Source organism: Mobula birostris, chromosome 8 (assembly GCF_030028105.1).
Source record: "Mobula birostris isolate sMobBir1 chromosome 8, sMobBir1.hap1, whole genome shotgun sequence".
NCBI lineage: Eukaryota > Metazoa > Chordata > Chondrichthyes > Myliobatiformes > Myliobatidae > Mobula > Mobula birostris.
This window is the reverse complement of record NC_092377.1, coordinates 29,472,115-29,485,581: the sequence shown is the minus strand read 5'-3', so window position 1 is coordinate 29,485,581 and position 13,467 is coordinate 29,472,115. Positions and strand designations below refer to the sequence as shown.

At 38.9% G+C, this 13,467-nt stretch overlaps 1 protein-coding gene across 15 annotated transcripts in view; it reads left to right on the top strand.

Annotated features, from left to right (window-relative positions):
* The window catches only part of LOC140201202 (CAP-Gly domain-containing linker protein 4), a 339,984-nt gene that overhangs the window by 118,874 nt on the left and 207,643 nt on the right, over positions 1-13,467 (top strand). For all 15 annotated transcript variants that reach the window (XM_072264916.1, XM_072264923.1, XM_072264920.1 and 12 more), the window contains exon 7: positions 9,376-9,612. In XM_072264916.1, the coding sequence (XP_072121017.1) occupies positions 9,376-9,612 (237 nt within the window). The remainder of the gene's footprint in view (positions 1-9,375; positions 9,613-13,467) is intronic.

Below are 13,467 nucleotides of genomic sequence, written 5' to 3'. Positions count from 1 at the left end.
GACAAGATAAAATTTGGTGCCCAGAATGTTGCCCTAAAAATGTTATGAAGGCAGAGATGTTATAATGGAAAGGATAGAAAAAGGGTTGAGATTGTGGTTACAGGATTAGGCACTGAGGTAATGGTGATTCAGGACAAAGGAAAATCATTATGTGAGAGGAATGGAAAACAAGTGGGACTGCAGATGTTGCAACCACGAACAAAAACAAAAATGTTGCAGCCAGCCATGCTGCATCAATGAAAGAGTAAATTATTAACATTTTGGGTTGGGGAATTCTGAGGAAGGGTTTTCTTTGATGAATCTTTTAACATTTTTTTTACTATGCAGGTGTTGCTGGACTGGTTAATTCTTCAGTATTTCTAATTTTGTCTGTGTGCAGCTTGATCTAACTTTTAAAATTCCTGTTCAGCAGCAGAAATGGCTGAATATTTGCTTTGTGGGGAATGGTAGCAAGGAAAAATTCCATCAGGACAGAATGTTTTTCAAGGGAGCTGAATGAGTCTTCAATGGAAGTGACAGTTCTCTGAAACAAACATTTAGTATAAAGAGGCCAAGCCTCTCTGGAAAAGGATGCTATTGCACAGTTTCATCTCGAGTTATGAGGAAAAAAGCAGCCAAAAATAACTTTACTCTCCTTGGAGCAACGTTCTTTACATTCTTTGCCTTTTTCCAGTCAGCCAATCTTCTATTTATGCTAATATGTTTCCTGTAATATCGTTGACTCTTATCTTGTTTAGTAGCTTCATGTATGGCAGGCCTTCTGAAAATCCAAGCAGACAACACCATTGACTCTTCATCTATCCTGCCTGTTAATAACCTCAAAGGACCTGGAGTATTCAAAATAAAGGAGGAGATATTGTTGGGTCTGTTATAGAACATTAAGGTGGATAAGTTTTCAGGACCTGATGGGATATACCCCAAGTTATTGTCAGAGGCAAAAGATGAAATTACTGAGGCTATGACTGATGTATTCATGTTGTCTCTTGGAGTACTGGTGAGTAGTGAATGATGTTCCATTATTCAAGAAGGTTAAGTACGGATAATCCTGGAAACAGAAGACTGTTGAGTCTTATGTCAGTGGTAGGGAAGGTACTGGAGAGGATTTTTGAGGATGGCATTTATGAGCATTTGGAAATTCAGGGTCTAATTAGGGACAGTTGGCATGATTTTGTGGAGGGCAAGTCATGTCTTAGTAACTTGATTGAGTTTTTCGAGGAGTTGTTGAAGTTGATTGATGAACGCAGAGATGTGGATGTTGTTTACATGGATTTTAGGAAGTTCCTTCATCCAGAAAATTAAGTTGCATGGGATCCATGGTGAATTGATAATTTGGATTTAGAATTGGCTTGCCAAAGGAAGCCAGAGGGTGGTGGCTGAAGGGACTTTTTCCAGCTGGCGATCCGATATTAGTGGTGTTCTGCAGGGATCTGTACTGAGACCTCTGCTGTTTGTGATGTATGAAAATTACCTGAATGAAAATGTAGATGGGTGGGCAAGTAAGTTTGCAAATTAATATTGATAGTGTAGAAGACTGGCAAAGAATACAATGGGATATAGATGAGTTGCAGTTATGGTTGGAGAAATGGCATGAGGTGTTAACCTGACCAAATGTGAGCTGTTGCACTTTGGGAGATTAAATGTAAAAAGACAGAACTTTGTTCATGGAAAAGCCCTTATCAGTGTTGACGTGCAGATCTTGGGGTCTCGGTCCATAACTCCCTGAAAGTGGCTATACAGGTTGATATAGTGGTAAAGGAGGCAACCCACAATCCTGAATGATAAGTTACAGAACCTGGGCCTCTTTACCTCTCTCTGCAATTGGATCCTTGACTTGCTGACTGGAAGATCACAATCTGTGCGGATTGGTGATAATATCTCCTTTACGCTGATGATCAACACTGGTGCACCTCGGGTTTGTGCCTAACCCACTGCTCTGCTCTCTCTATACCCATGACGTGTGACTAGGCATAGCTCAAATACTATCTATAAATTTGCTGATGATACAACTATTGTTGGTAGAATCTCAGATGGAGACGAGAGGGGATACGGGATCGAGGTATACCAACTAGTGGAGTGGTGTTGCAGTAGCAACCTTGCACACAACGTCAGTAAGATGAAAGAGCTGATTGTGGACTTCAGAAAGGGTAAGACAAAGGAACACAAACCAATCCTCATCGAGGGATCAGAAGTGGCGAGAGTGAGCAGTTTCAAGTTCCTGGGGGTCAAGATCTCTGAGGACCTAACCTGGTCCCAACATATCAATGCAGCTATAAAGAAGATAAGACAGTGACTATACTTAATTTGGAGTTTGAAGAGATTTGGTATGTCAACAAAAACACTCAAAAACTACTATAGATGTACCATGGAGAGCATTCTGGCAGGCTGAATCACTGTCTGGTATGCAGGGGGGCTACTGCACAGGACCGAAACAAGCTGCAGAGGGTCATAAATTTAGTTAGCTCCATCTTGGGTATTAGCCTTCAAAGTACCCAGGACATCTTCAAGGAGCGGTGTCTCAGAAAAGCAGCATCTATTATTAAGGACCCCCCCCCCAGTACCCAGTACGTGCCCTTTTCTCATTGTTACCATCAGGTAGGAGGTGCAGAAGCCTGAAGGCAGGCACTCAGTGGTTCAGGAGCAGCTTATTCCCCTCTGCCATGTGATACCTAAATGGACATTGAACCCGCGATACAATAACTCACTTTTTTAATAGATACCTTACTTTACCTCACTTTTTTATTACCTCACTTTTTAATATATATAATTTTTGTTTTTGCAGAGTACCTCACTTTTTAATATATTATTTCTGTTTATGCAGAATTTTTAATCTATTCAGTACACATGTACTGTAATTTATTTTTCTTCTATATAATACGTATTGCATTGAGCTGCTGCTGCTAAGTTAACGAATTTCAAGACACGTGCCGGTGATAATAAACCTGATTCTGATTCTGATAAGGCATACTTACTTTTACTAGTCAAAGATGTGAGTTCAAGAGTTGGGGAGATGTGTTGCAGATTTATAAAACTATAGTTGGCTGCAACTAGAGTATTGTATTCATTTCTGGTCCCCCATTATACAAAAGATGTGGTGACTTAGAAGAAGGTGCAGAAGAGGTTTATCAGGATGCTGACCAGATTAGAGGGCACGAGTTAATGGAGAGGGTGGACAAACTTGGGTTGTCTTCGCTAGAGTGGAGGAAGCTATGTCATTTCTACTAATGACTTGAGTAGAAAAGATAAGTTTGCGCATCAAGTAGAGGGAGTTAGGGCAAAGAATGAAGAACAGGACTTCCAAAGTAGTAATCTCTAGATGACTTCCAGTGCCATGTACTAGTCAGGACAGGAGTAGGATGATTGAGCAGCTGAGGAAGTGATGCAGCGGACAGGGTTTCAGATTTCTGGATCATTGGGATCTCTTCTGTGGAAGTATGATCTGTACAAAAAGGACAGGTTACACCTGATCCCGAGGGGACCCATATCCTTGTGGGCAGATTTGCTAGAGCTGTTTGGGAGCATGAAAATTAAGTTGGCAGGGATGGGAATTGGAGGAATATGGCTGAGGATGGGGCAGTTGGTATCCAAATTGATGCAATGTATAGTGAGACTGTGAGGATATCAGAATATGAGGGACATAAATAGAGAGTAGACAGGCAGTGCCTTTTTTTTTTATCAGACTTGACATTTCTAGTACCAGAGGGCACGACATGGAAGAACAAAATGATAAATTGACACACAGTACACCATCTGATGATGCAGTGTCACAAATGAGAAGCATGCCTTATTTCTGAGGAACAGCATTATCTCAGGAAGACTGTTGGGAAGATGGAGGCTTGACATTCACAGGTTGGAGATACCAGAGGGTGTTGTGCTAATCCTCCAAATGAGAACATAGCTGAACCAAAACAGATACCATGAAAATCACAGCCATTCGTAACTGATTATGGAAGGATCTGGTAAATTTTGTGTCCAAGTAAGACACCCAAGAGATAGGCATTTGTTTCTTCTTTTTTCTTCATTATTAAAGAAGATATGTGACATGCCATATGTACAATTAGATAAGTACCCTCTTAAGAATTGTAGCATAGCATGAGACTAATTGCTGTCTTTGTAGAAAAGGATATACTGATTTTGCTTATCTGATGATGGGCAGAAAGTAGAAGAATGTGGTTCCTCTCTATCTGAGTTCTTTTGTTTAATAAAACACTTGCTTAATTTGAATTACTGATTATTTTCCAAAATCTTAAGAAAGAAACTCTAATTAACCAGTAAACAGAGAATGTATTTGAGAGTAGAGATACTCTATAGGAATGGATGATAAATAGTGTTTATCTTTTAACTTTCTCTGAAAGATCAATGTCACAGATTTTGCTGCTTGGGAGCTGGGCACTGCTGGGCAAGTTCAGCCAGAGATTTCTGAACTGTGCTTCATCACTTGCCAACTCATGAGTTCAGGGTTGGATCAGGTTGCTTGAAATTCTCCCTGTACTTCACAGCAATATGTACTTTATTTTGAGTAACAAAGGACAACTAAGGGTTGTATAAATTGTATTGGCACTAGGGAGCCCTCCCCCCCCCCCCCCCAAGCCCAAAGCAAGAAAGCTACCAAAGAATAGCAGTAAGCTCTTCAGGGAAAAAAAAACTACCCCTAAACCCAGCTTCCAGTTTCTGAATATCTTCATAGGCTCTGTTAAATTAACAGTTCATAAAAAAAAAACAGAGAGCTTATGCATTTTGAATTAAAATTGTACATAAAGGAAAAAAAAAAGAACAGTACTATCAAAAAGTATTAGACTTAACTTAAAATAATAATCCAGAGCACCATACCCACGAAAAACTATAAAAAAATAATTCAGTAATTAAAAATTTAGTTTAAAAAGAAAACAAAAAATAAAAAAAAAAACAAAGGGAGAAAATAAAAGTAGTAATCGGTCATTTTAAATAATCAAATCGGGTCTGAAGAAGTCGCAATGGCAGGGAGACTATCGATGAATTCCTGAGCTTCTGTAACAGATTTGAACCATTTTTTTGTCCCCAGTACTAAGAGTTATTTGGATATGGGCAGGATAACGCAGAGAGGACCTGATTCCACGATTGTAGAACTCTTTCATAACGACTTTGTATTCGGCACGCAGCCTCAAAACTTGTGGAGCATAATCTTCAAGTTTTGTCTTTCAAATCTCTTACTAGCTCTTCCTTCAGTTAGTCCTGACGAAGGGTCTCGGCCCGAAACGTCGACTGTACCTCTTCCTAGACATGCTGCGTGGCCTGCTGCGTTCACCAGCAACTTTGATGTGTGTTGCTTGAATTTCCAGCACCTGCAGAATTCCTGGTGTTTACACTCACAGATCTCGATTTTGCAGATGACATAGTTCTGCTCTCTGACCAGATGGAGGAAGCACAGCAGCTACTGACAAAAGTGGAAATAGAATGCAATAAAGTTGGACTTCACCTAAACGCTAAAAAGACAGAGCACATGGCGTTTAACTGCGACGAAGGTACTCTCAAGACCATAGAGAATGATACCATTAAGAAAGTCTTTGACTACAAGTATCTTGGGTCAAGAATGATGAATTTGGAGAAGGACATAAAGATACGGAAGGTGCTGGCGTGGAGGGCTATGAACGACATGAAGAAATCTGGAAGTTGAACCTGACCAGAGGGCTTAAAAAGAGGATTTTCATAGCAGTCATAGAGTCCATTCTCATGTACGGATGCGAGACGCGGACACTCACCAAGACGATGCGAAAGTCTCTAGATGGTTGCTATACATGAATGCTCAGGATGGCTCTTGATGTGAGTTGGCAACAGCACATGACAAACGTTGAGCTCCAAAACAACCTACCAATGCTGTCCACTAAAGTCGAGGTGAGAAGACTGCAACTAGCGGGGCACTGTCTACGCCACCCGGAGGTACCTGCCAGCCTAGTCATCATATGGGAGCCCAAGCACGGGAGGATGAACCCTGGGCGCCCTCCTAAGACTATGGTCAACACGCTCCTAGAAGATAGCGGCGCGGCTAATGTAGATGAACTGAACACACTGATGAGGGAGAGGGAGAAGAGGAGAGTCTGTCATCTTGTCCGATGCCGGTCCCCTAGGCCTGAGTCGACGTAGTAGTAGTAGTAGAAAAGCAGATGGTAAATAAAAATGGAAAAATACAGTAAGATATTAATTGGCTTTGTTTTTGAGGTCTTCTGTAAAAAGTGAAAAATTAATGATGCTTGGTTAACGATGAGGGTAATTTATTGTCCATTCTGTAAAATGGCTGAAGAAAGGTTCCCTTCTAAAATACATCATATCTAAGATTTTGTTTCAAATTCTGTCAAAAAATGCTCCAGAATCCTGCTATCTATAATTAGCCAATATAAAATAAATCGGGAAAATAGCACAATTTCCCACAGAATAACATAAATTTATACTCTGCAAAGTAGGGCATAAAGTTTGTATTGAGAAGGGAAAAAATTGCACTAGCATGATGATGGTGCTCAACAGAGTTTTGGTTTAAACCACTTTTCTTTGTGTTGGGTGGAGATAGTTTTATATGTAATCATCTTAACCTGGAGTAATCTTGTATTCCAGTGCTGGTGTTGCTTAAGTAAAGCTCTTATTAGAATGAGACAAAGACATCCTTACATGGGTTTATCCAGGTCATTTTGAAAATCTGATTTTAAAGTTGGTTAATGAAACACCTTTGTTATCGATCTGCAGCAAGAACCTTTTAAACCACTTCCTCATTGGTAAATCCTAACAATAGACATAATTATAACACAGCTGAGTTGATCAGTTTCATCAATTCCAATTTTGACCGTGCCCTCAAATTTACTTGGTCCATCTTTGACACGTCTCTTCTTTCTCAAATTACAGTCTTCATCTCTGGAGACAGACTATCTGCTGATATATTTTATAAACCTACTGACTCTCACAGCTGTCTTAACTTTATCTCTTCCCATCCTGCCACTTGTAAAAATGCTATTTCCTTTTGTCAGTTCCTCTGTTTTCACTAAGGCTGTCCATTCCAAAACATCTGAGGTGTCCTCATTCTTCAAACAAAAGGAGAGGTTTCACTTCTACTACCATTGATGCTGCCCTCACTAGCATCTCCTCCATTTCCCACACATCTGGACTCACCCCATCTTCCTGCTGCCATAACAGGATGGGGTTCCCCTTGTCTACCTATCAATCCGCAAGCCTTCTTATCAAGCACAACATTCTCTGTACTTTTGTCATCTGCAATAGAATCCCACGACAAAGCACCACTTTCTCTTCCTCCCCACCTCTCTCTGCTTTCCATAGGGATTGCTCTCTTCAAGACTTGTCCATGTCCATTCATCCTTCCCTATTAATCTCCCTTCTGGCATTTGTCTCTGCAAGTGGAACAAGTGCTACACCTGCCGCTACACCTATTTCCCCCACCACCGTTCAGGGCCCCAAACAAACCTACAGTCCTTCCAGGTGAGATGACATTCAGCTGTGAGTCTCTTATGGTCATCTATGTATCCGGTGCTCCTAGTGCAACCTACTCTACATCTGTGACACCCGACTTGGGGTGAGGACTGTTTTGGCAAACACCTTTGTTCCATCCACCACAAAATGTGGGATTTCCTAGTGGCAACCATTTCAATTGGATTTCCCATTCCCATTCTGACATCCTGAGTGTGGCCTCCTCCATTGCCATGATGAGACTACGCTCAGATTGGAGGAGCAACACCCTATATTCTGTTTGGGTTGCCTCAAACCTGATGGCATGAACATCAGTTTCTCTAACTTGCAGTAAATTTCTCCCCCCTTCCCCTTCTCTCTTCTATTCCCCATTTTCCCCTTTACCTCTTCTCAACTGTCCAATACCTCCACCATCCACCTACCTTCCCCTCACCTGGATTTACCTATCATCTGCCAGCTTGTATTCCTATTCCCCCACCTTCTTATTATGGTTTCTTCCCTCTTCCATTCCAGTCTTGATGAAGGGTCTCAGCTTGAAATATTGTCTATCTATTCCTCTCCAGAAATGCAGCCTGGCCTGCTAAGTTCCTCCAGCATTTTGTGTGTGTTATTTTTGTTTTCCAGCATTTGTGGAACCCCTTGTGTTTATAAAATAATTATGTTTCTCAAGAAAATTTAGGCCCCTTGTGAGCTTTTTGCCACCAATGTTATTATCAAGTTGAGGTTATTGTCAAATGTACATCTATATACAGGTACAGTGAAAATCTTTCTTGTAACAGCAGCACAGATTTATATAATAGCATTCACAAGAAAAATATAATTTTAAACATAAGTTACAACCATATTTACAAGAAAGAATAATTTGAACAATATGGTCCACCTTAAGGCAAAGTGATCGTAGTGTTCCTAAGCTATGGTGATTATGATTTTGCCTCAGGAATTAGTTTAGGAATTGAATGATTGAAAGGAAGTTTCTATTCTTGAACCTGGAAGGTGGGACTTCAGGCTTCTGTACTTCCTGCCGGATAGCTGTGAAAAGGTAGCATGGAGTGGATGGTGGCAATCTTTGATGAAAGAAATTGCCGTCATGAAGGAGTGCCTCATGTTTACCATACACTTGCTCCCTATTACAGATTACACATGCAATACCCCACTATGTTTTGCATGGCTCTTGCAATTCTGGTTATCATGCTGATTTGAATTTTTCTGCTAACTTTGAACACTCCAGCTTTTAAGGCTATAACATAAAAGGGAGCTGATTAAGTATTTTGAAGGAAAGAATTTCCATGGCTGTAGGAAGCATGGAGTCAGTATGGACTCTGTAGGATGAATTGCTTTTCTCTGAACAGTAACCATAATGTCCTCTTTGAACAATAACACAACCAGCAAAAAATAGGCAGAATACTTTTCAGAATGAGCATCTATGCTGTGAGTAGCTGATTTTAAGAAGCAGCCTTGAATTTCTCATTCTAACTCTGGACCAGAATAAAAAGACGTTACATAAATTATAATGGTTTGTTCCTTTGGATCTCCTTAAAGCAACCTTGACCCATTTGATCACCGAACCACTTTTCACATTTTGGGCTTTTTTTGATTTGGCACAGGTCGACCTTCACTAATCCGGCACTATTGGGACCTGAGGAGTGCCGGATTAGTGAAAATGCTGAATTACAGAAGGATCACATTCAGCATAATCAGTGCCGGATTAGCGAAGGAACCGGATTAGAGGTAGTCGGATTAGTGAAGGTCGACCTGTACAAAAATTGGGTTTACAGTGCCACCTATCGGAGTATTTTTCAATTGTTGTAACTGTTACTAGAAATATGTGTGAAGTGCTTTTGAATTTAATAAGTAAGCAAATAAAAATCAGAAGGAAAATGCTTGCATGATTTTCAGTTGCACTTAAATTTGTCCTTTTGTATTCTTGGACAGAATGATAAAGGGGAGATGCCAGCAGACATTGTCCCTGATCCTTTGGACATGCCCCTGGATATGGCAGAAGCAGCAGCAATTGCCAAAGAATTAAAGCAGATGCTGCTGGATGCATTACCACTGACCTGTGACATATCAAAGTCGATGCTGACAAACTATGATCACATCTCAGGGAAGGCACTACTGAAGTCACTGGGCCTGAAGCTGGGAGAGAGAGTGATGATTGGAGGGCAGAAGGTAAATAGTGAATAAGCATAAGGATGAATTAGTGTATTCATGGGCCCCACTGTGCTTTCAGTGACATGAGCAAATGAAGTAAGTTTTGCTGATCTCTGTCTGCTTTTGTATAACATTTATCATTTTCGGTCAATATGTGAGGATTCTTAACCACTTCAACCTTGTGTCACTTTTCGTCTGTCTGTGATCATAGCTAATGTAATCTCAGTGCATGAATAAAAATATTAAATAAGGCAGGCATGAATCTTGGATAATATTGTTAAAATAATTTTTAAAAATGTAAACTAGAATGCAAATTAAAATGCAAAATAAGAATATCGTAACTTTAAATTCTAATGATAAATAAAAAAAACTATGATCAAAACAAATTTTTCTATAGCAAAATCTTTTATTCCAGCGAATAACCTGCATACTATATTTACTGTAGCAAAATTGTTCATGGATGCCTGATTTTAATTTTCAAAAATTTAGTTCAAAATTTGAATTTAGTTTGCATGTTCATTTTTTTGCTGGACAGAAAATTCCATTTAGTTTAAGAGAAGCACATCACTCTGGAGCTCTGTTTATTAATTATATAGATATTTTAAACTTGAATCAATGTGGCAATATGTCTGGATGGAGTAATCAACAAAGAGGAAAATACTGCTGAAATGTTTGAATATAGGTATTCTCAGTTTGCCTTTATTATCAATTTTTCCAGTTGATGCTCTGTAGAGTATTCTACTTCCTAGACAGTGATGCAGACTGTCAGAATGCTTTCCACAGTACATCTTTCTTTTTTTAAAAAAATCTTTTTATTAATTTTTCCAAAATTATAAACAAAATAACAATGTTGATACAAAGAGATTGGAATAATCTTATTGTTAATAAACATATACAGAAAAGATTTCAGATAACACAGGTATAATAGACTTCCAAACTCATGATGTAATTAATCATAAAGAAAAAAAGAAATAAAAAGAGAAAAAATACAAAGAACGCCCCCCCCCAAAAAAAAAAGAAAGAAAAAGAACTAAATACTAAACCCAAAAAAGCAAACGGAACAAAACAGGGCTGGACCAATATCTTAAATCGAACATGTTCAGTAATGTCGTCAACTCTGCTCCGCTATTCATATTTTTTAAGTAATAAGAAGGATTCGGAAAGGTCAAATTACATCATATGAAAATGTTGAATGAATGGTTTCCAAGTTTCTTCGAATTTAACCAAAGGATCAAAAATATCACTTCTAATTTTTTCTAAATTTAAACATAATATAGTTTGGGAAAACCATTGGAATGTAGTAGGAGGATTGGTCTCCTTCCATTTCAATAAAATAGATCTCCTGGCCATGAAAGTAACAAATGCAATCATCCGACAGGCTGAAGAAAACAAAGATCTATGTTCTACCATTGGCAATCCAAAAATTGCTATAATAGGGTAGGGTTGTAAGTCAAAACATAGAACTGTTGAGATAATATCAAAAATATCTTTCCAATATTTTTCCAAAAGAGGACAGGACCAAAACATATGAGTTAAAGAAGCCACCTCAGAGTGACATCTGTCACAAATAGGGTTTATATGGGAATAAAAACAGGCTAATTTATCTTTAGACATATGGGCTGTATGCACTACTTTAAATTATATTAATGTATGTTTAGCACATATAGAGGAAGTACTGACTAATTGAAAAAATTTATCCCATTTCTCTATAGGTAGACAAAGTTGAAGTTCCCTTTCCCATTCATTTTTAATTTTATCAGCTATATACCTGGCTGTAATTTCATAATTATATCATAGGTAGATGCTATTAATCCCTTCTGAAGGGGATTTAAACCTAAAATTTTATCGATGATATCAGTAGGGTATGAGGTCGGAAAGGTAGGCAACATAGGATTTAAAAAATTTCTTATTTGTAAATACCAAAAAAAAAGGGATCTGGGCAAATCAAATTTCTTAGATAACTTTTCAAAAGACATGAAACAGTTATCCAGAAATAAGTCACGAAAACATGTTATATCTTTCGTTTTCCACATCAAAAAGGCTTGATCCATAACCGAGGGTTGAAAAAATATTAGATATAATAGGGCTTGATAATATAAATTTGTTAAACCAAAAAATTTACAAAATTAAAACCATATTTGCAATGTATGTTTAACTATTGGATTAACCATTTGTTTATTCAATTTAGATAGTACAAAAGGAAGTGAAGTTCCTCAAATGGAAGCTAAAGAGAACCCTCGTACAGAGTTGCCTTCAAGGTTTACCCAATATGGGCTTGGAGTTATATTCCAATCTTGTATCCAAAATATTAAATATCGAATATTAATTGCCCAATAATAAAAGCTTAGGTTAGGCAGTGCTAAACCACTATCTTTCTTGGACTTATGTAAATATTTTTTACTTAATCTGGGATTTTTGTTCTGCCATATATAAGAGGAAATTTTAGAATCAACGGTATCAAAAAAGGATTTAGGAATAAAAATTGGTATCGTTTGAAATAAATATAAAAATTTAGGTAAAATAATCATTTTAATAGCATTAATTTGGCCAATCAGTGATAGAGACAGTGGGGACCACTGAGTAATAAGTTGTTTAACAGTAATTAACAGTAAAAGGTTAAAGTTGAATAGATCCTTATGTCTCTTAGTAATTTTAACTCCCAAATAAGTAAAATAGTCGGTAGTCACTCTGAATGGAGAACGTCTATAAATGGGAACCTGCATATTTAATGGAAAAAGTTCGCTCTTACCTAGATTCTCCACTTTTGATCCATCTATGAGGACTGGTGTGTGTTTCTTCATCTTACCCTTCTGGAAGTCCACAATCAGCTCTTTTGTCTTACTGACGTTGAGTGCCAGGTTGTTGCTGTGACACTGCTTCACTAGTTGGCATATGTTGCTCCTGTACACCCTCTTGTCACCATCTGAAATTCTACCAACAATGGTTGTATCATCTGCAAATTTATAGATGGTATTTGAGCCATGCCTAGCCACACAGTCATGGGTATAGAGCAGTGGGCTAAGCACACACCTCTGATGTGCGCCAGTGTTGATTGTCAGCGAGGAGGAGATGCTATCACCAATCTGTGCAGATTGTGGTCTTCCAGTTAGGAAGTCGAGGATCCTATTACAGAGCGAGGTACCAAGGCCCAGGTTCTGCAACTTCCCAATCAGGATTGTGGGAATGATGGTATTAAATGCTGAGCTATAGTCGATGAACAGCATTCTGACAGAGGTGTTTGTGTTGTCTAGGTGATCTAAGTCCGTGTGAAAAGCCATTGAGATTGCATCTGCCATTGACCTATTGTGGCGATAGGCAAATTGTAAATTGTCCATGCCCTTGCTGAGGCAGGAGTTCAGTCTAATCATGACCAACCTCTCAAAGCATTTCATCACTGTCGATGTGAGTGCTACCAGGTGATAGATATCGAGTCAGCTCATTTTATTCTTCTTGGGCCTTTTTGAATAATTGTTGCCTTTTTGAAGCAAGTGGGAACTTTGGCCCGTAGCAGTGAGAGGTTGAAAATGTCCTTGAATACTCCCACCAGTTGGTTGGCACAGGTTTTCAGAGCCTTACCGGATACTCCATCGGGACCTCCTGACTTGCGAGGGTTCACTCTCTTTAAAGATAGTCTAACATCAGCCTCTGAGTCGGAGATCACAGGATCATCAGGTGCAGTAAGGGTTTTCACAGCTGTAGTTATATTCTCCCTTTCAAATCGGGTATAGAAGGCGTTGAGTTCATCTGGTAGTGAAACATTGCTGCCATTCGTGCTATTGCGTTTCGCTTTGTAGGAAGTAATGTCTTGCAAACCCTGCCAGAGTTGTACACCCGATGTCGCCTCCAATGTCATTGTTGGCTAATGTCATACCT